Source organism: Elgaria multicarinata, chromosome 11 (assembly GCF_023053635.1).
Source record: "Elgaria multicarinata webbii isolate HBS135686 ecotype San Diego chromosome 11, rElgMul1.1.pri, whole genome shotgun sequence".
Classification (NCBI taxonomy): domain Eukaryota; kingdom Metazoa; phylum Chordata; class Lepidosauria; order Squamata; family Anguidae; genus Elgaria; species Elgaria multicarinata.
This window is the reverse complement of record NC_086181.1, coordinates 33,990,777-34,013,427: the sequence shown is the minus strand read 5'-3', so window position 1 is coordinate 34,013,427 and position 22,651 is coordinate 33,990,777. Positions and strand designations below refer to the sequence as shown.

General features: G+C 48.7%; 2 protein-coding genes across 2 annotated transcripts; both read right to left on the bottom strand.

The window, feature by feature from the left end:
- Positions 1–75: 75 nt before the first annotated feature.
- PHKG2 (phosphorylase kinase catalytic subunit gamma 2) lies at positions 76–10,097 on the bottom strand. The gene is made up of 11 exons (XM_063138351.1): positions 10,032–10,097; positions 9,588–9,656; positions 7,810–7,953; positions 7,458–7,633; positions 6,159–6,213; positions 5,467–5,532; positions 5,181–5,344; positions 4,482–4,572; positions 3,489–3,642; positions 1,896–2,018; positions 76–1,213 (listed from the first exon to the last, which is right to left on the bottom strand). Exons 3-11 carry the CDS (start codon positions 7,902–7,904, stop codon positions 935–937), a joined length of 1,203 nt encoding a protein of 400 aa, XP_062994421.1. The 5' UTR covers positions 7,905–7,953; positions 9,588–9,656; positions 10,032–10,097; the 3' UTR covers positions 76–934.
- A 4,618-nt stretch (positions 10,098–14,715) lies between these two features.
- Positions 14,716–17,780, bottom strand: TMEM265 (transmembrane protein 265). The gene is made up of 2 exons (XM_063138367.1): positions 17,502–17,780; positions 14,716–15,059 (listed from the first exon to the last, which is right to left on the bottom strand). Exons 1-2 carry the CDS (start codon positions 17,706–17,708, stop codon positions 14,898–14,900), a joined length of 369 nt encoding a protein of 122 aa, XP_062994437.1. The 5' UTR covers positions 17,709–17,780; the 3' UTR covers positions 14,716–14,897.
- Positions 17,781–22,651: the final 4,871 nt, after the last annotated feature.

Genomic DNA, 22,651 nt, shown 5'->3' with positions numbered 1-22,651 from the left:
GCTCCCGACAACTCCTGCATCCTGCACTAGCTCTAGTTTCCGGAGTAGCCTGAAGGGCAGCCCCACATAGAGCACATTGCAGTAACCCAGCCTTGAGGTTCCCTATACCACTGTGGCCCAGCTATCCTGGTCCAGAAGCCGCCATAGCTGGCGAGTGGCTTCCTTTCTGCAGTATTTGTGCCCTCCTGGGAGTTTGGGATGGAGATGGTGACAGACATTTATCCCTCCCTCCTCTTGTCCCTTCTGGCAGTGTCCTCCCACAACAGAAATGATACAGTCCTACCTTGGGAGGTGAAAGACGCCCAAGCCAGAGAGGTCAGTTTTGGTCCTCGTTCCGCTTTTATTCTGACATCACGGAGGTGGGCAAGACCGCACAACCACACACAACACACCCAAAGATACACGATTCTACAGAGGAGGGCCAAACCCAACGCCCATGAATGGGGAGCAGGCGGTGCGGAATAGCCAGATCCAATCTCACCCCCAAATACTGACCCATACATGGTGACTGTTCCCTCAGCAGCGAGGACAGCGGAGCAAGGAGAGGCAGGGGGCCTCCTCACTGTGGGAAGGAATGTACAAAAGGCCCCGATTCCTGCAGCACGGAAATATAAAAGAGCCCCCCCTCCCCGCAATTTCCCCTAATCCTTCTGTATCAAGCCATATTTGAGCTCTGTGCACGGGCCCCATGCAGATCGAGGGTCCCTTGCTTTCCCCAGGAATATCACAGGACCCTTGCTCCCATCAGCCACGGACTCAGGATCCCAATGTCCCTATTCCCCGGAAAACTGGACCCTTTGCCATGCAAGGGCAAGCGTCCCTCCCCCGGGGAGGCTCTACGGCTTGCCATTCTCCCGAGAAGAGTTCAGTTCTCAGCGCGGCTCCTGCCACCCGTCGTTACGGCAACCGGGACCCGGGGAACCCCAGCGCCGCTCTAGTTGGCAGCGTCTTCCGCGGAGGGCCCCTCCTCCCCTTCTGCGCTGAGCAGGACTATCTGGATGGCCTTCGGGACGTTTTCGAAGAGGGCGGCCCGGTTCTGCTGCTCCCCCTTCTTGACCCAGTGCCCGTAGATGCGGAAGGCGCAGGCGTCGATCAGCTTGCGCACCCCCTTGAGCGCGTAGGGGTCGCACAGCAGCAGCTCCTTGGTGACCGGCCGCACCCGCCGGTAGTTGGAGAAGATGCGGATGGAGGCCCGCACCGTCCAGGCGATCACCTGCCCCGGGGGAAGAAGAAGAGGCGGAAATCACCGTGGGTAACAGATGCCGCCTTCCCAATCCCTTGTTTTACGGATCGTGCCTTTTCGGCTGACGAGTGAAGTAAAGAAAAATGTTTTAAATCAATCGATAAACACATGGCAGGAGGTGAGACAGAGGCCCTTTCTACACCATGTTTTTCCCCCACGGGATCGTCCCTGTGCATCCATAAGACACACGGGATCCCTGGAGCAGGCAGGGACTATCCCTCCATTTCCCCGGGGTTTCTGGGACTGCTGATATCCCGGTTTTACCTGCAGTCCTGTGAGGATCCCGAGGACCGCGGGTGGTGCAGGCGCTCGTCCCGGCTTCTTCCCTCCTCCCGGTGAGTAGCAGGGGTCAGCAGAGGGAAGGAGCCAGGTCGAGGGAGTCCAGGGAAACGGGGGGGGGGGGGGGAGAAGCGGAGGTCAGGCTTTTATTGTTTTTTTTACTCACTTTGCACTAGAGCGCAAGTGCGCTCCCGGGTCCTGTTTTTTTTAATATAAAAAAGAATATGGCAGCTGCGACGTCCCTCTTCAATTCCACGATGTCATGCAGCCGTTTGGACGCAGGGTGACGATCCCGGAAGCCGGAAAGCCTGGGATCGTCTCCCCTGCGTCCTTCTCCACCCTTAGGTGTGGAAAGGGCCAGAGGGAGACCTACCCTGAATTTGTGGTAGGGGCTGAAGTGCCGGCACTCCTTCCCGTAGCGCTGGAAGAAGGAGTGCTGCAGGGCCTGCTCAGCCGTCAACCGTTCCGCTGGATCCACCTGCAGCAGCCGCGAGATCTGCAGGAACACGGGGGGGGGGGGGGCAAGGGGGGTAGGCAGAGTGGGAGGGGGCGTGTCAGTGGATCAGGATGTGGATGGGCCACGCCCCCTTCCCCTAGCCCAACCCCTTCTCCCACCCTGACAACCCACCGCCCAATGGCTTCTCAGCTGTTGTAGAGTCCTCCCCCCAGTCTGAGAGGCTGAAATGCCTCCCCAGTGAGCACTCTAAGCTAAAATACGTGGCTATTCTTGGTATTTTGAGCCCACCCCCTTTGGCCTTCAGCCACGCCCACCCCTGGGATATGGCCCCCAAGAGCTTCTCTGGAATTGAATTCAGCCTTTGGAGTGAAAGAGGTTTGACACCCCTGGCTTAGAAGGTATTTATTACGTGTTTATCCCATCTTCCTTCTATGGTTCTTCCTCTTCCTCCTCCTCCCCATGTTATCCCCTTAACATCTCTCTGATGCATGTTATTTTTTATTTATTTATTTATTTATTTATCATACTTATACCCCGCTCCTCAGCCAAAAAAGGCTCTCGGAGTGGCTTACACTTAGCAAAAAAGACAGGTTAGGCTAAGGATGGCTGGGGGTCACCCTGTGAAGTCCAAAGCGTAAGTGGAGATTTGAACCTAGATCGCCTCTGTCCTAGTCTCAGCTCTAACCAGTACAACACATTGCTGCACAATTCTCTATGACTCTCTCTGCAGAACTTCTGTTCCTTCTCTGAATCACTCTTTCAGCCCACTTTGCCATCTGACCCCATTGGCCACTGCAATGGAACCTTGGCTTTTAAACCAGCCAATCAGGGCCTTGGTTCTGCAATGGAACCTTGGCTTTTAAACCAGCCAACCGGGGCTTTGGTTCCACAATTGAACCTTGGCTTTTAAACCAGCCAATCAGAGCCTTGGTTCTGCAATGGAACCTTGACTTTTAAACCAGCCAATCGAGGCCTTGGTTCCGCAATGGAAGCTTGGCTTTTAAACCAGCCAATCAGGGCCTTGGCAGGCACGTAAACCAATCAGCACAGAGGTACAAGACTTCACTATAATTTGATTAGTTATCCTCATGGGGCAAGAACCCCTGGAATCTCAACCTGATTTCCACCACCCTACACTCCCAAAGGTTGAAGAAAGTAGGAAAAAGGGTTACGAATCCTAATCATTGTAGCTTTCTTTAAAAAGAGAAGCTGCACCAGGTTTCTAGTTCTCAAGGCTGAGAAGAGAGGCTTGAAACAACAGAGAGGGTATAGAGATGTAATTGATTAATCCCAGACGTTGGGGAGGGAAAGGAGCAGGACGTCCGTCATTCAAGAGCAGAGCTCCAGAGCCAGGTGTGACTCTTCCCTCTTCCCTACCAGGAGCAGAAGCAAAATCATGCAAAAGGTGCAAAGGTGCTTACTTGCATCGCAGAAAGGCTCCTCCTGGGGGAGGGGGGCATCCCAGGGACCCAGGAGTGTGTGTGTGTGACCACAGACCCTTCCTCTTACCAGATCCTTGACTGTGTCAGATCGGTCGTCCCACTCGGGGGAGCCAAACTGGTAGCGGCCTTCCATGATCATCCGAAGCATCAGCATCTGCTTGCGGTGCCAGAAAGGGGGGGAGCCGGCCAAGAGAGTGAAGAAGATGACGCCGCAGGCCCAGCTGCAGGGAGAGGAGGAGAGAACTGATTTCCTGCATCCCGTCCAGCCTCCCCCACCCCCAAACCAAAAAAAGGGGGGGAACCAGAGAGGAGGGCGAAGGAATACTGGTCTAGCCAGCATCGCGCGCAATTTGCATAGCTTCTTGGAATCTTGAGAATTCCAGCACTTGTTTTTAAAAAGCTGTGTTTCTAGACCTCATGATAATTGTTGCAACAAGCACAGAGCATCTGATAGGGTCCCGCTTAGCTGACACGGACTGTTGTTAAGAATTGGGCCCAGGGAAAAGAAGGGCAATACATCCCCTTGTTCCCAGCGCACCCGGTCCATCTCCCAGACAGGAGTAGGAAACTGGTGGCCTATCAGATGTTTGGGCCTACAACTCCCATCCTCCCTGGCCATTGGTTATGCTGGCAAGGGTTGGTGGGAGTTGCAGGCCAAAACCTCTGGAGGGGAGCAAGTTGCCTGCCCGTACTAGAGTTTAGGATTCTTTATAACTTGTAATTCTATGCTCCGTTCAAAGGGGCAGCTGGACAGAGCAGGGGAGGGAAGGGACCCTTCACTTGGGCTGAGGCTAAGAGAACCACGAGCCGCACACGCCACTCCCAAAGCGAGCTCTGACGATCAAGCCAGGCTTCGGTTCCCACATGGGCACACCCCCGTCCTTCCCTTTCGGCTTCCCGATACACTAGACTCCCCAAGCCTGGCGCCTCCCAAGTGCGTTGAGCTACAGGTCCCATCATCCCCATTTGGAATGTGTAGATGGGACCTGTAGTCCAACACACATGCGCAAGGGGGGGGCGCCAGCATGGGGCAGGCAGGAGCCAGCCGGGGGGAACTTACAGGTCCACCTCTTTGCCGTAACCAGGGTGAGTCTCGTCCATGGAGCATTTCAGGATCTCCGGGGCCAGGTAGCCTGGGGTTCCGCACAGCTCTGGCAGGAAGGCGTAAGAGAGTCAGCAAAGGCACGGAGAAGCACAAAGCCGGATGCCCAAGAGTCTCGGGGCAGGAACCCTGTTGGCTGTACATGCCGCCGGGTTGTTTTTAATGTTCATTGTTTTAACTTTTGTAAACCGCCCAGAGAGCTTCAGCTATGGGGCGGTATATAAATGTAATAAATTAATAAATACATACATGTGCAGGCAACAAACACCCCGGCTCCATCCCACCTGCAGTAGCAACTTTTGTGGCCTGCAGGACACAGGTGGACGACAACTTGTGTCGGCCCTCACCAGCATGGTGAGCGTTGCACACCAGCAACATCCAGAGGGCCACCAGTTGCCTGCCCCTGGTTTAAATGCTTCAGAGCAGCTTTCCCCAACCAGGTGCCCCCAGATGTGTTGGACTACACCTCCAAGGATTCCATGCTGGCTAGAGCTGATGGGACTGGAAGTCCAACATCACCTGGAGGGATCCGGGTTGGGGAAGGTTGCTCTGGAGCTCCACAGCTCAAACGGAACAGACCCGCCCCATCCCTCTCCAGCCCCACAGGGACAACAGGCGCCCAGAGCGGTCCATCCCCAGCCCCCACATCATCTCCACCTCGCAGTTTCTGCCCCGGCTCCAAGTGGCAGGAGAAGCCGAAATCGGAGAGTTTGATGTTGAGGTTGTCGTTCATGAGGATGTTCTCGGGCTTGAGGTCTCGGTGGATGATGCGGTTGGCGTGCAGGTAGCTCACCGCCTCCAGCAGGGCTCGCATGATGCACCTGGAGGAAGGGAGGGGGAGCCCCGTTGCTGAAGCCGCCGGATCTCAGAGCCCCACAGGCAGCCGGCAGGGGCTGCAGAGCGCGGTGGAGGGAACGGCCGCCTCTCCAGACCCACGCCTTACCTAGTCTCCTTCTCGCTGAGCGTGACCTTCTCTGTAAGGTAGTCAAAAAGCTCTCCGCGTCTCATCCTGCAGGGGGAATGCAAGCTGGGGTGAGCCTACCTGCAAGGGGGGGGGGCATGGGGAAGAGAAGGACACCCCCTCGCTCCCTCCCGCTACACTTCAGATCAAAGGTGAGCAACTTGTGGCCCTCTGTGATATTTTGGGCTAGAACTCCCATCATCTCTCGACACGGGCCACGCTGGCTAGGGTCGTGGGAATTGTAGGCCCAAACAGCCAGAGAGCCACCAGTTGCCCACCCTCGACTGAGATGCAAGGCAACCCTGTACGGGGTGAAACCCAGTGTGGTCCAGCAACTGGAGGCCAGGAGGAGCTGAGTTCAAGTCCCACCACTGAAACGAAATCATGATATGGCTCCTCGGCAGGGCCATTTTCCTTTAGCAAAGAGATGACGGCAGGGTTAAGGAGGTCGAGGTAAAAACTCTCTTTATCTAGAGTTGCCCAGGCCGAAGAGAAATGACAGAGCAAGCACACAGGCAGGGCGGGATGCAAAGCAACATTAGTTCAGCCTGCAGAGTCCGGAAAGTCCAGCAGAAACTAGCTGCTTCTGAGAAGCCAACAGCTAGGAAGGCATTTCCTTCGCTGGGGAGAAGAGGCTGGATCAGCAGCTCCTGTTTTCAGGCCTTGCTACTTACAAGTCAAATACCAGGAACATGAAGGTGGACGTCTCGTAGGAATCTATAAGAGTGACTGGAGAAAAAAGGGAGAGGAAAAGAGAACCATCATACAGGTGTAGTGCTGCTTGCTTACCTAAGGAGAAAGAAAACGGCACTAGTGCAACACCTAGTGACAGAATCCAAGCATTACAGGAGGTATCCAGTGAAGGGAAGGCAGCAACAGCTACGGTTTCCACCATCTGTAATTTTATTTGTTAAATTTAAAAGTAGATTTTCCACCCAATGCTACTCACAATGGTAATCCAGTAATAAAACACAAAATAAAACAACAACATCCAAACGTTGAAAAACTATAAAAAAACATGGCACCAATAAAACAACCAGCCGGTTGAGCCAATCGCAACGTATTTGCAAAACCGTTCCACCACAATTCAGGGGAACTCGTTTGCGCGTTACAGGCCATGGCGTTGATTTAGGCTAGGGAGACGTTGTTCTCCCTGTCTCAAAATACTAGAACCCAATGGGGTCATCCCATGAAGCTGATGGGTGGGAGATTCTGGACGGATAAAAGAAAGGACTTCTTCACACAGCGCAGAGTTAAATTATGGAACTCACCACCACACGATGTAGTGGTGGCCACCAATTTGGATGGCTCTAAAAGGGGGGTTGGATGAATTCCTGGAGGTGAAGGCTCTCAACGGCTACTAGCCCCGATGGTTGTGTGCTACCTCCAGCATTCGAGGCAGTAAGCCTGTGTGCACCAGTTGCTGGGGAACATGGGTGGGAGGGTGCTGTTGCACCAAGTCCTGCCTTGTTTGCCCCTGGTCGACGGCTAGTTGGTCACTGTGTGAATGGAGTGCTGGACTAGATGGACCCTTGGTCTGATCCATGCAGGGCTCTTCTGATGTTCTAATGATTTTGCAGGGGAAGACCATTCGGGGGCGATGTTGGAAGCACAGACGTCAACATGGTCTACAATTCACCAGGGGAAGGGGGAGGCTTTAATACAGAATTACATTGGAGGAAATATTAGGATTACATGGCGTGGGGGCAAAGACTTGGAAGCATATTTGGGTTAAAGCAGGGAGGAAAACATAGCTATTTTTTTTTATTATTATTTTTGGTGGGGGGGGCACTATTGAATTTGCCACTGCCATGGCAAAAGCCACTGAAGAATCAGCAGCAGCCATTTTGGCAGGAGCAGACGTCTCCCCCTGGTGAGATCCGGGGAGTGGCTCCGTGGCCCCAGCAGCCTAGAAGTCGTGCACCCCTGGGTTAGAGTGACGCGGAGCAGGTGTGGAAGGGAACTGCACTCACTGATGAAGGGGTGGCCAGAGACCTGGCGCAGGATCGCAATCTCTTTGCCCGTCGACGAGCGCACTTCCTCCAGCTGTTGCAGGGTCATGCGCTCTGGGGTGACCTCAATAATCTTGACCGCGTACTCCTGGCCCGTCTGCTTGTGGATGCACCGCCTGACCACACTGCTCACGCCCCTGAGGGAGGGAGGGAGGGAGGGAGGGGGTGGAGGGAATGAACAAACAGGAGAGAGAGAGAGAGAGAGAGAGAGAGAGATCAAGTTACTAAAAACATGAGATAGTTGGGGTGGGTGCATTAGGGAATCCAGGGGTCCCCCTTCATCCTTGCACCATGCCCCACGCCCAGCCCTCACCTGCCAATCACATCCTTGGGGTCGTATTTCTGGTAGAACTCCTTGGCGCCAGCCCAGTCCGGAAGCTCATCGTCTAGACCCACGTCCCGGGTCATTGCACCTCAGGGGTGTGTGTGTTGGGGTGTGTGTGTGTAGAATCAACGCCTGAAAAGCAGCACAAGAGGGAGGGAGAAGGTCAGAGGACAACCTATCAAACCACTGAAGACTTCAAGGGCCAGCTACCCCAAGGCAGGCAAGCGCTGCCCCAAGAGGAGAGGAGGCCAAAGTGGGAGAGATCAGGCAATGGACGTCAGGCAGGAGTTGGAGAGATAAGAGGGGTCAATCAAGAGAGAAGGTCGAGGAGGCGTGATGGCAGGAGAAGGCTCGCGTGGGGGGGCTGTAGCTCCGGTGTAGAGGACCTGCTTTGCATGCAGAAGAAGGTCCCAGGTTCGACCCCCAGCATCCGTAGGCAGGACAGGAAAAATTCCTTTCTGAAACCCTGCCAGTCAGTGTCGACAATATTGGGCTAGATGGATCGATATAAGGCAACTTCCGTCAATCCTGTGTTCACATGTTGCTTTCAAGGGGGACAATGTCACTGGGTAGGGATGGGGGAAATGCAGGAAAAAAGGGGGGGCTTAATTTTCTTTTTAATGTGTTTTTTTCTGTCGTTTCCTCCCCCCCCCCAATATTGGGATCCTTCTAGCCCAACATTGTAGACACTGACTAGCAGCTGCTCTCCAGGAATTTTTTAAAAAGTTGGTGGTGATGGGGAATGTTCCCCCAAGCCTTCACAACTCTACAGAAGTCTAACCTGTTGACTGAACAGATTACACTCAGTGGCAGGGCAGAGTTTACAATTGAATCGGATAAATTTTAGCCATTTGCTGAAGCTTCCCTCTTGGGACGTTCGAGCAAATCATAATCATCAAGTCCCTCTAGTCACAGCAAATCAGGGCCAAAGCAGGTGAAGAGGATCAGAAAGCCTGAAATAGCTTCAGCCCAAAAAGACACAACAGCAGGCACCAGTATACCCTGAGGAACTAACTGGAGCCCCCACCCCCCAGTCAGCATGCAGATGAGCGGACGGCAGCTCTCATTCCTACCTACTTCCTTCTCTGCTTTTCCATCCCCATCATGCAGAAACTCTCTATTTCTTTCTCCAAAAAGGCTCAAACTGGGCAGGCATCTGAACCTGGGACCTCCTGCAGTAAGGCTGCAATCCCATGCAGTGAATCCCACTGAAATCAGTGGGGCTTTCCTCCAAGTAAATACGTATGTCCAATAATCCATGGGTGGGCAGAAGGCAGATCTCCCAGAAGCCCCTGCATGCATAGTCAATGGTCAAAAATGCTGAGACTTGAAGTCCAAAACATCTGATGATCTACTTTCTGCTCACCCCTGAAATAATCTGTCCAGTACATTATATTGGCCCTCTGAGATGTTGTGGGAGTTTCAGGTATAAGAACAAAAACCTTTCAGAAGAGATTCTGATATCAGCAAGTTTGCTTACACTAAACACTGACATTATTTACACCTCCTGGGTTTTGTATTATTACAAACTAGGATCTCCTTTCCAACTCATAAATATACATGGACGACAAACTTGTAGAGGGGTGACAGACAGAGGAACCTCCCTTGTTATGACCCAGTTTATACATACTAACATGCATCTATTTAATTCATGTTAGCTACCTGGAGTACAAACCCCCTACCAGAAGATCTTCACACCACCAGATCCCCATCTGTTCCCCATACCCAGGCCTTACTTTCCAAACATATCTGTAAGACTGGCCTACCTTGAAAGGTTGTTGTAAGGAATACTGGATCAGTGTGACTGAAGCCCTTTGAACGCTGAAGAAATCACTCTATAAAACAGCAAGCGTTTTAATCATTATATTGCAGAATGTGCAGAGGCTGAGACAAGGCACCCACGACATGCATGCTGCCCATTGTGGAAGCCCTCTCAAGTCCCCGATCCGAGCAGGCGGTTCAGGGCTACTCAGGAGTAAGAGGAATGCACTCTGCGTATACTCAGAGGCACGCTATTCTGAGATTTCAGGACCATGGCCTAGCAGAGGCAACAGGTTCCGGGGCTGAGCTCCGGGAAGCCCTGCAGCAAAATGAAGCGTCGCCCACGTTAAACAGGGCGCAGCTCAAGGCCTCCGCTTTTTTAGAGGGATTCCCCACTACGTAGTTAGGCCCCGCCTCTCACACGCAGAGGGACACCCCGACATCCTCACCCCACAACGCCTTGGCGAGGATGGAGCGAATGACCCCAACAACAGCCGGCGCCTCCCAAGCTCCGCCTCCTTTCTCTTCCGATTGGTCCGCACTGCGCTAAGGGAGGCGGTGAGTGACAGGACTCAGCACTAATCGTCGAAAAGGATATGCGGGGTGTGTCTCTACTGGCGGAGGCAGCATCCAGTCAGAAGACGAATAGAAACGGAGAGACGAAAGGAGGGCGGGCTGGCGACGACAATGTCGAATCAAAGTGAAGGTGAAGCACTCGGGGGGCGGGGATTAAAAGAGGAAGCGGCTGTTGAGTTTCCCACCCGCGGAGGAGGAGAATGCTCAGCCAATCGCTCAAGGAGGGGGCGGAGGATGCGTGTTGTTGGCAGTCGAGTGAGCTAATAGGATGTTGCTTGAGGAGGCGAGCTGCGAAGAGACGCTCGGAAAACAAAGTCTGGGAAAGGCGGTAGCCAATCGCGAGAGGAAGGGGGAGGGACCTGGCTAGTGGGGTTATCCTGGGTTTCAAAATCGCGAAAGTAAAGGTCAAGATGAGGTCGCGGGTCTTCACGGCCTTCTTCCGCCCCTGGTCGCTCCAGAGGGCGGCCTCGCCCGTCCCGTGGTGGCCGCTTGGGCTGACTCCCCCTCGCCCCACTTTAGCTTCACAACGACCCTGCGAGGTAGGCTAGGCTGAGGGAAATAGTGGCTGGCCCAAGGTCACACGCACAGGGCGCTTCGCAAGGGCCTCTCCTACCCGGGCACTCTAACCCAGGGTTGAGGAGCGCATGGAGACTCCAGCTCCCATTACCCTTGACCATGATGGCTGGGGCTGGTGGGAATTGCAGTCCACCATCTGGCTCACGTTCCTCACTCCTGATGTTACCGCTACAACCCACACTGGCTCCTGTCTACCTGAGGGGGCTTTTGTGCAAATTAACTGGGCAGCAAACGCATTAAGGAGCGTCTGCTGTTGCTGCTGCTGCTAATCCACCTTTCTTCCAAGGAGCTGAAGGCGGCAGGTATTCTCTCCCCTCCCCACCCGCCTCATTTGAGCCTCCGTTCCTCACAACAACCCTATGAGGTGGGTCAGGCTGAAAGGAACAAAGACTGGCCCAAGACCACCTAATGAACTTCATGGCTGAGGAGGGATTTGAACCCAGGTCTCCTCAGACCTTATCCTGACGCAACTTTGGTTTTGTTTTTTTCCTGCGCTGGTTTTTGAAGCAGGGTGGGTTAGTCAACTGACTGGAACGGTTTCATTTTCCATTTTCTTAATCTTAAGAATGTTTAAAGGAATGTTTACTCACATTAAGTCATTTGTGTGAGGAAACCTAGAGAGGTTTGCCTGGTGCCTACGTTGTCCTTTCTGCACCAGGTGAAGAGGTTTTTATTTTCCCAGCATTTTAATGTTCTAGTCTTCTGTGTGTTAAGTCTGTTAATTGCTGCTAGATTTTATTCAGTTTTACTTTAATTTTGTAGTTGTAAGCATTTATATTTTATATTGTTTTATGCTGTACCTTGAATTTTTAATTTTTGTCAATTGCCAGAGAGCTTCAGCTATGAGGTGGTATAGAAATGCAATAAATGAATAATAAACAAAGTAGTAGCTGCAACTTAAACATAGTAAGCAGCAATGACTTTGTGTGTGTGTTTTTTAAAAATCATAATTATTTCTAATAGCATTGCTCTCAGTTGTACAGTTAAAGCCATTACAGATGTAAGATGCAGCGATCTTCTCAGAAGAGGCCTTTCCCCCACTCTCAGAGCTAGCAAATAATTAAAATGTTTTGTTATAATGAAAATAAAATGCATATGGCTCTTAAATAATAAATTAATGTTTTTTTCATAATATACCCAATAAAACAAGGCTGTGCTACATCTTGGACTCTATTGTTCTAATACCTGATAAATCTCACTAAAATGATTTTGCTGATTTCTGCCTTCTCTTACTCCAATTATGTTTGTTAGCTTGATCATATATACTGCCTCTAATGCTCAAATTAGCCGATCATCCAAAGGAGAAGGATTAGTTCTCCCACACCTCGAAATAAATAGCTACCTGTGCAGTAGTGGTTATTCTCACAGTGGATTTGGTTGTACTTTGAGAAGAGCTGCATCTTAAATACCCTTCCTGGCAGTAAGGCTGCAGTCCTATGGGATGATGTCCCAGGGGCCAGAGGAGAAATTGGACTTCTCCCTCCAAGGATCAGAGACAGAGCTCCAACCTTGTGAGAGGCGATCCGAACTCAGACCCCTTCCTTCCCTCAATCCCTGTGGCCCTTCCTGCTCAGAAATTGGAGGGGTGGGAATGGGCGGATTGAGGGGTGGCATGGGTGGAAAAAGGGAGGCTCTGGATATGCAGTATCTGAAGCCCTCCCTGCCGGCTGACTCACCCCCAACAAGGGGGGGGGGATGAAAAACCAGGACGAAAGGAGCAGCTAGGCCATTAGACCCTTCCTTCCATCCATCCTGCCGGCAGGAGCTCAGTAGGGCTTAGGACATTTTGGAGCAGTCCAAATGAATTATAGGATTGCCTTGCCACTTTTCTGAACAGCCATTATTGGGGGGGGGGGGAGAGGAAGCAGTACACTGGCATGTAGTAGCCATGTGAATACAATTACATCCACCTGCACATTTTCAAAGATTTAAATTTCTAGAGGCCCCAAGACAAAACACCATGTTCACATCTATGCAATTGACAACAGTTTAATAGGCATTCCCCTTAAGCAAACTAAGGCCAGTATTTTATACCAGACAATTGGAATGTAAGCTGTAACATTGTGCAGATCAATTTCATGTTGTAAGATGGGGTGGGGTTAAAGGCCCAGAAGGACTGCTTAAAATTGAGCACAGCTCTTTATTAGGCCAATACAGGCGATATGTAGCCATGGGAACTAAATAGTTAGCCGGTTTCTCGTTTTGAAAGAAGTGTTCTAGGTGCCTGCAGTTGAAAACTGAAGTTTGATGGAAAATAGACAGAGGGCTCCAAATCAAAAGGTACTTGTACACCTTTTCCACCTTTTTCTCCTTAACAGAATTTTAACCTGGTAAGAAAAAACTGGTAGAAAAACACAGGAGGGATACAAATGGAAGATAACATTGTCTGGAGCAGTTTGATTGCAGGATATAACCCCCATCTGCCCGGGCTCACAAAGAGCCTTTTAGGGTGCTTCCTATCTCCCCTGCAGATATAATGTAGGATAAATGGACTTCGGCTATCTGTTGAAGTGTTTAAGCTGGGCCTCCACTTTTAGTTAACCTGTATATTTTTAAATAAATACAAATACTTCAAAGCCTTCAATGGCCTCCTTCCAAAGGGAATCAAACCTTGGACCACTCTCCATTTGGAGAAGTGGGTTAAGTATAAGAGTAAACAGGACTGAATTGGTCCTGTGGTTTGCGTCACTTTGGAGCTGAAGCAACTGAAAAAGGTTTGCATTTGAAAGCAACTTTCATTCCTAATTTCCTTCCCTGTGGTTGACAAGGAGATAACTTTTAGTTCTGCCTGTACATATTTTGCATGCATTTGAGCTTTAACATCATTCTCATAGACTGTATTCTTTGCAACGAATTTCCATTTGAGCTCCCTGTGTTTGTTTGTCTGTGCCTCCCCACATGTATACACACAGAGAGATACATACATACACAACACACAGATATATTTATATTTGATTTATTTGTTTTATTTATTGCACTTATATACCGCTCCCATAGCCAGGGCTCTCTGGGCGGTATACAGAAATTCTAAAATTAAGATTAAAACGAGTATACAAAATGTAAAATTCTAAAACACAGAACATACACACATAAAGCATTAAAAACCGTTAAAAAACTAAACATGTGGGTGATTAAGATGTGCTGCCATATGCCTGGGCAAAGAGGAAAGTCTTAACCTGGTGCCGGAAAGATAGCAGCGTTGGTGCCAGGCGAGCCTCATCAGGGAGATCATTCCATAGTCTGGGGGCCACCACCAAAAAGGCCCTGTCTCTCATTGCCACACTCCGAGCCTCTCTCGGAGTAGGCACCCGGAGGAGGACCTTAGATGTTGAACGTAGTGACCGGGTATATTCACGTTGGGAGAGGCGTTCCATCAGGTATTGTAGTCCCAAGCCGTGTAAGGCTTTATAGGTCAAAATCAGCACCTTGAATTGGGCTCAGAAACATACAGGCAGCCAGTGCAAGCGGACCGGAGCAGGTGTTATATGGTCGAACCTTCTGGTTCCCGAAATCAATCTGGCCACTGCATTTTGCACATACATCTGCCAACTGAGGATAGCGCTTCATGAATCATTCAGGGAAAGCTTCTTGGAACAATAATGTTTTCAGGAGGCACTGAAAACAATACAACATTGGTGCCTGCCTGACCTCCAAAGGCAGGGAATTCCATACGAAGAGGGGGCCACCACACTGAAGGCTCTTCTCCTGGCGGACTCCAGTCAAATCATAGGTCCATGTGGAACCACCTGGAACATGCCCTCAGATGACCACAGTGACTGGGCAGGTTGATAGGGGAGAAGGTGCGCTCTCAGGTATCCTCATCCCAAGTTGTTTATGGCTTTGTCCACTAGTACTAGAATCTTAAACCTGGTCCGGTAGCAAATATCCCATGGTTCCAAAAGGCATCTACGTGCATGAGCAAAGTCCGAAGTGGGACTGTCTCCTAAGCAGAACTAAGTTGCATCCAAGCATGTCTGGAGATAGAAGAGGAAGCAACTCCATTTCCACGGTGTCTCTTCTCTGATCTCCACAAAGCCAACTGAACTGAGAGGCACCGTAGTGGGTTGTAATGCTTAATTCGCATTAAGGCTATATCCTGCTGAAGAAAATCCAGCAAGAGAAGGTGATCCTGGTAGTCCAAAGTCACATGTTTGCAGGGTTCATCATTCTGCTTTAGAGAAGATGTAAGAAAGGAGGATAACTAACAAGGGCAGCAGAATGAGAAGAAGCACCCAGGTGACGATACTTAGGTAAGACATAACCCGGGACCTCCGGGCCCAGTAATCTGCTTCAACCTGGGAACTAGCTTTTAGCTTCTCGCTAGCCTAGAAGAGAGAAAACCAAGCGAAATGGGTTAGAAAACGAGTTGCCGTTATTCAACAATGATATTGGTCTATAACTTTCTGTCAAAGTTGAATCGCTACCGAGATACGTTACGAAGAGCGATCTTACTTCTGAGTCCAGGGGGAGTGCAAACTTTTATTAATGAGATGTGTGACCATGAACTCTTGCAGAAGACTATACTTATTACTCAAAAGGTGTTACATTACATCACTGATAGCCAACACAAGATAAAGTATAACCTCCCATGCCTGGGAAATGCTTCAGAAAAGTTCCTGATAACAAAGTTGTGCTTTTTATACTGTATTGTATAAAGGTTGTTTTATTATGGTTTTAATTTTTGTGAACTGCCCAGAGAGCTTCGGCTATTGGGCGGTATAAAAATGAAATAAATAAATAAATAAATAAATAAATAAATCTTGTCCCTCTTTAAGTATTAGAGTTATATATGCCATTTTCCATGTCTCAAGTATCTTCCCACTATTCAGAATAGAGTTCGTTATATGTTGTAGAAGTTGTAAAAGCTCCTTCTCAAAAAATTTATAATAAGAACCTGGGAGCCCATCTGGTTCCGGTGTTTCCCCTGGTTTAATCTTTCTTATTGCCTCCACCATTTCTCTTGTTGTTATAGGTCCATTCATAGACTGTTTCTGTTCCTCTGTAATTTTAGGTAATTTTTGCTTTTTAATATATTCATCCATTCCTTCTGGTAAAACATCATGTCTTTTATATAAATTTGTATAATATTGATGAAAGGTTCTTTGTATCGCCATATTATCCATGAGTTCAATGTCACCCTCTTGTAATTTTATTATCGTTTTCTTTTCTATAAATGAGTTGCCGGGTGCCACTTGTTTTAAAGAAACATGCGTTATGTTTTTGAATTTGTTCCTGCCAGCCTAACCTTTCTTATATGCAGTCATTTGCTAAGGTGCTTGGCAAAGCTCCCAGAATTCTTTGCTTCTCCTTTCCAAAGTATAGAACAGCCTTCCCCAACTTAGTGTCTACCTTGTGCTGGACTACAACTCCCAGAATCCCACAACCAGCCAAAAGAGAGAGAGATTTGGCTCCACACCCAGTACCTCTGGGAATACTGTTGGTTCCGCTGTTGAACAGACCGCATGGCAGGGGGATATCAGTTGGTGAAGCAAGTTTTTGTTTTTTAAAGGAATCTCATTCCCCTTGACTAGTTTTCTCATTGAGGAAACCCTGATAAGTTTCCCGAGAAGACGTCCCAGATTCCTCTGGAGTACCATTTTTCTGAATCTCTGAGCCACAGGTAACATCAGGGATCACCACACCTTCCAAGCATGACAGGTGTGTGGGAGTTTTAAAGGCAGTAAGCCCAGACATGGGTGGGACAGAGTTGGAGCTATTTCCCACGCCAGCGATACCCTGCTCAAGGGATATTTTACCTCAGCATACTTGTAATATATGGATTTTTTTGTAATGATTTGGCAAAACCTACTGGCCAGTTGTCAACCCCTATCAAGGGCAGCCTGTTTTGCCATAGAAAACAGAGGGAGTTATCCAACCGTTTCTCTCTGGGGCATGGTTATTACTATAAGCTGAAGGAAATGATCCAACCGTAGTGAGCTATGAACTGTGGCAAGAAACCCTTACATTTTTTTTATCTCCCCTCCAATTGCTAGGAATGTACACGCAACACACCTAGAATGTATATTTGTTTAGCGTGTGTGTGCATGCACGCACACACTTGTAAAGATGGGAGAGGCAGAGCTAAAAGCATCAGCCCAGGGTAGACTAAAGTGGTGGGGAAAAGAGGATGGCAGAAGTTTCTGTTTTATTTATTTGTGGCATTTGTGTATCGCTGAATATCAAAAAAATCATATTAAAAACGCAACGTTAAAACACAGCACTAAGACACAACATTAAAACTATTCCAATTACAGTAAAAATCAAGGAGCAGTAAAACAGAGCAGCATAATTAATTTCCTTACTGCCCAGGGAAAGCCTTGAGGAAGGAGTGGGTTTTCAAGAGGCGTTTAAAAGGTGTAGCAAGATCCTAGGGGTCTGGACTGAGTTCCTAAACACCACTTTTCTGATCATATATTTATAAATATATCTTTGCTTAAATCTCCATGAGCTCTTCCCCCCACCCCCAAAAAAACAATAACATGGGAGGGGAGCCTCCGGCCTGCAAGAAATTCCCCATCTGGACTTGGGAGATGAGGGATAACGTTGTGTTTCCACTTTCCCGGTGCCACGTTACAGAACGAGGTGGATGACCTCCCCAGGCCAAGTGACATCAGGGCACATCACTTGGGCCCTGCCCTGATGTCACTTGGCCTGGGGAGGTCATCCACCTCGTTCTGTAACGTGGCACCGGGAAAGTGGAAACACAACGTTATCCCTCATCTCTTGCCCACACACCCCAGCCCCTGTCATGACAGCATGCTGCTCACCTTGATTGCATAGATCAGTGCGAGGACTCCGATACAAGAACAGCCACAGATGATGCTCGTGATCGCCAGGTTGCGGGGTCCGTGCAGGTGCAAAGGAGGGGGCTTGGTGGGGGGGTCAACCCCCGTGGTGCTTGTTGGGATCATGACAACAGTCTCCCCCTCCTCTCGAGGAAGGCTCCCATTTCTGAGCTCCATCTCTTCTCCCATGACAACAGGTGCACACAAGAGTGGGGAAAAGTCCAAATTCCTCTCTCTGTTCTTCTCAGTCCGTTCCTATTGTTAGGTCGGCAGGGAGGATCCGCGATTCTAAATTCAAAGCCAAGAGGCGTGACAGCCAGTGGAGAATTTGAGCTGAGAGACACGGATTTGAATCCCACCTCTGTTGTGGATCCACTGGCTGGCACTGAGAGAAAAAATGACCTTCGCTCTGCCTCAGTAGTATCTCCTGCATAAAGCAACAGGTGTTAACTGTGCCATACCTCAGCGGGTAATTGCAAAAGAAAACATGGCATTTTAAAAAGCCTTTCACCAATTGAAAGTTTTGTAGAAGTGATAAGGTCCTCGGAATTCATCCACAGGAAGCAATTTTTTATTATTAAATAAAAAAGCAGCAGCAGCGATCCTGTCTGCTTGGTTAATTGTCCTCAATCCTTCAACTGATTTTTATGGGAAGGGGAAATATCTTGAGAAGACAGACGCTTCTACAGACAGGAAGCTTACCTCTCTGGCTTTCCAGTATCCCTCAGCATATCTTTCCTGTTTTGTTCTCTCTCCGATACTGTGTTCAATCGTCACGCACAGAACACCTCCCTGTCGTTCCTCTTTGGGGCTGGGTCTCCTGCTGAAGTCACTGGCGTGGCTGCCGCTCAGTATGAGATCATAATCTCATTCCCACAGTCTTAAATGCATTATGACTCAGAGATAGTCTCAAGCATAGGAATGCCAGATAGAGCAGGAAGTCTGGGAGAGGTTAAGGTGCGTGGGTGCTGTCCAGGGCTGGCACCAAGGGCAGGCGTGGGCAGGCCCACACCCTAGCAGGGGCACACGGAAAACAGCCCCTCTTCTTCACCAGGGCTACACACTTGTTCATTTGCTTCTCGCTCTGGCCCAGACAAGGGCGCTGGTGAGAGGAAGGAACAGCAGATGCCATGGACTTCTTGCTCATTGGCTCTCTGCCCGTCAAGCGAGCAAGTAAAAGTGGAAGTGGCAGAGCCCCTCCGGCCCCTCCTGCTTGTCCCTGACAGCCCACGGGTTGTTTAATACGTGGGTTGTTGTTATGTGCAAACTGGCCCTTCAGCTAAAATATGATGGCACTTTAGGCCCCACCCCCTTGCCCACGCCCACCACTGGAATTCGGCTCTCCAGCTGAAAGAGGTTCTACGTTTACATACCCAAGTGCACTTCCTAAAGTTGCATGTTATTTGGAAGCTTATTGATTTCAGTGAAACATTAATTCCACTTTAACACTTTATTTCTCATATGAGCAGGCCAGCAGCCTGAACAAGACCGTCTCCTTTGCAACTCTTGCACCCCTAAACACAATGATGGGGCTGGATGCAGTTACTCTGCAATGAAAGGGACACACTGCAAATGCATATTCTTAGCCATACCTGTAAGTCCCAGAGTTGAGACCTGGCACAAAAAGAAAGGCAAAAGGTTCAGAGGTTTAAGTGAGCTCTGCCTCCAGGCCAATGTCTTAAGAAAGATGGCTAGAAAAAAGCTGAAAAACGATAGAATGGTTGGCATTGCTCCTCCGTTATTGTACCTGCTGTGTAAGCATGTGCCAAGTATTAAAGTTACGCATTATTCCAACAGAGCTGCACACTTTTATTTCTTGGATGTGATAGGCTTGACTTTCGAGATTCTCTGGAGTTGTCCATTTTGATCCCATGAAAGCTTTTCCCAAAGTTTTATTTTCAGGACAACAGGTCAAAAAGAGGACATGCTGAAATACTACCTCCTAACAGTTCATCCTAAAAATAACATACACGCACACCACCCCATTGTTTCTTAAAGTTATTCCGCCCAAGTTTTTTGTTTCGTTTTCCTTCCTTTCTATTCTTTCTCTGCACTGGATAAGTAGCTATGAATTTCTCTTGAGCTTACTACAAAGTTCTACAACTTACAACGGCAAGAAAATGTAGAATGGTCTAAGATGCTTTAACCAGCCTTCCCATCCCATGTAGGACCTGACAATGTAGGGCATTCTTTTATTCTTATTCAAATGGATGTTATTCTATTGCATAGCTTTAATGGATTTTCCTGTAAAAAAATCTCCACTAATATTCAGCTATCAATAAATTGCTTCCGTTACCATCTTAAGTGTGTGGTCCTAATCCCTGGTTCAGCTGGATCCGGGGTGTGTGCGCGCGTGCAAATTCAAACATAGATTAACACAGTGACAAGAGTTGTGTAAATTGTGGTGGGTTATATTCTTCAAAGGCACAGAGTGACCAGTTTCTCATTTCTACCATAGCAACGTAGCTTTGCTTAGGTTTCCATATTTGCTTAGCTGGGAAGTACCATGAACAAGTTTCAATTCTGCTTTAGGATTGGCAGCAATAGTCGATTAAAAGGAAATCACCCTTAGCCTGGAAATGGCACAGAGAAGTCCAATTACACGAAAGGTTTCCATTGCCAAACAGTGCCAGGGACAGCTGAGAAACCCGTTTGCCCACATTCCTGTACCAGTGGCACAAAAGACACCTACCAAAGCCTGAAACAAAACTATGAGTCAGTTATTTATAACTTCCTTTAACACTTTTAGGGCTTTCCAAATCATTTTTGGCCTATTTGTGTCAGGACTGCCTTCTGAACTTTTTTTTTTTTTAACACGATAATTTAATGTGGAGATATAGCTGAACAAGCAAGAAGGCCAACCGCCCTCGTTCATTCTTGAATTGTTTTAAGACCAGCCTCTCCAAAGTTGCTGCCTTCCAGTGGGTTTGTACTAGAACTCATGGGATTCCTGACCATGCTGGCTGAAGTTCAAATCATCTGGAGGTCACCAGGCAGGGGCAGGCAGATTTAGATACTGTAAGGCTAACACAACCTGCGTTTCCCTTTTGGTATTATGGATGGGAAGCCTGTAACCCATCAGGTGTCGCTGGCCTATAGTTCTTATCACTCCCTCCTCCCTCCCAATCCCATTTCCTTGTGTGTCATGTTTTTTAGATTGTAAGCCTGTGGGCAGGGACTGTCTTAAGAAATATTTTTGAAAGCCGCCTTGAGAGCCTTTTTGGCTAAAGGGCGGGATAAAAATGCTAAAATACATAAATATAAATACTGGCTGGGGCAGATAACAATGTTAAGAGCAGCAATACCTGAAGGGCTACAGGCACCCCACCACTGCTCCAGGACCATGGCTCTTGTGCAGTTGAGGGAACATGGGAATCAAGCTAGAAGGCTGTGTGAAGGAACTTTTTGTGAGGTACTCTTACATTATATTTGAATGACTGACAGCAAAGTGGTTAACAGTACAAGAGAGAAAAAGTGTATCTTTTATTCGCTGAGGAAAGAAGCGTTGTAAATATGGTGTGCTCCTGGAGTGGCAGATATTACCAACGAGAGGGGAATAGAAGGCCAACTTTCTGACTTACACATAGGAAGGGTGCCTCAGAATTGAAACCCTCTAAGAATTTGAAAGCAGCCTATTGGCCCCGGGTTTGATGTGATGGACTGTTCGCCCCACCGAAGTTGATTGACTTGAGAATTCTTATGGGAGCAAAAACAAGGAGCTGTTGAGAGGCATCTGGGAGTGTTTGCCTGGGGAAGTTTGTCCAGAGTGGCAACAAAAACGTCTTCCAGGGAGCCTGAGGGAGACCACAGCTGGACACAGGCAAGGCAGAAAGCCAGCGAGTGTAGAGAGGAAGACTCCAAAAGCAGCCTTCATGAAGAATGAAGGTCTGGAAGACAGAGCTGCTAATACACCAGATTGAAGAATTCAATGGAAGTCTGGTAAACCATAATTAAAGGTTTCAACCCTTATTGGCCCATCAAGTCTTCATTGCCAGGTACATTAACTAGGATGGAGCCTGATAGGGAAATTGGTTTAAGCATGGTTAGGATTAGGACTTGGGGCGTCTCACACCTGATCAGTGGTAACAGTAACAATATATAAGCCCTGTTTTAAAATAATAAAAAAACATGTTCTTAAAGCAACAGTAATCCGAAGTAGTTTCTAGTTTTATTCTTTAATAACATTTTCTGTCTTTGATGTTTGTCTCACACCTAATGACCTTATGTAAAAGGAGTATATTGATAAAGGGGTGTAGATTTATGGTGGCAGCGGAAGTGAAGGGATTGCTCAGGAGTGATCCTCCACAATTGGTGGGTATAGTGGTAGGTAAGAAGAGGTGTTCCACCACAGGCTGCTACAAGGCATAACTCAGGCTGTGGACCAGAAACAGGCTCACATCTTAGCTGAAGCCAACCCTTGGGAGAACTGTCACAGACTAGACCGAGAAGGGCTCATACAGTACTCAGCACCTTCCTTCCCAAGTTACACAGCAACTGGTTAAGTTTGTGTTTTTACCCTCCGCACACAAACACCCACACAAAATGATGTGGCTCCAAGTGGCTGTGAGGAAGGAAAATCCCTCAAGGCCAGTAAGGGCAACTCAGATCTAACATTCCCAGTCTTCCAAGCCATATGCTTGGGCATTCTCGAATATCAAAGGTAGCCAGCATTTTAGCCTAAAACTCCCAGCAAACATAGGCTTGTGCTGACCCTCCAAGCCATAACTCAAGCCGCGCGCTTGAACGGTGATTTGCAATTTCGCCATGGAGGGCAAGCACACACCCTCATAGCATACCGCTTTGGACATAACTGCAAATGATGTTTTACACTAAATGGGAAGCAAATAACAATCTGAGCATGCGGGCACCACGAGCCCAAGTCTTGCTGATGTAGGACACCAAAGTTTTGTTTTTTATAGAGCGAAGTATTGCTGTCCAGTGCCAACTTTATTTGGGTTCAAGTGAGTTTTTGTGTTTTGGAGCTTAGATCCCATCTCTGCCCTGTTCTTGAGCAAACTGCTTTTCTTTTCGTCTCGCCGGTTTGCCTTTTGGGAAATGGGTGTTTGTCAACTGGCCGGGCCCACCACAGCAGCCATGACGCTTAACAATCTAAATGTGCCAGACCAAGAAGG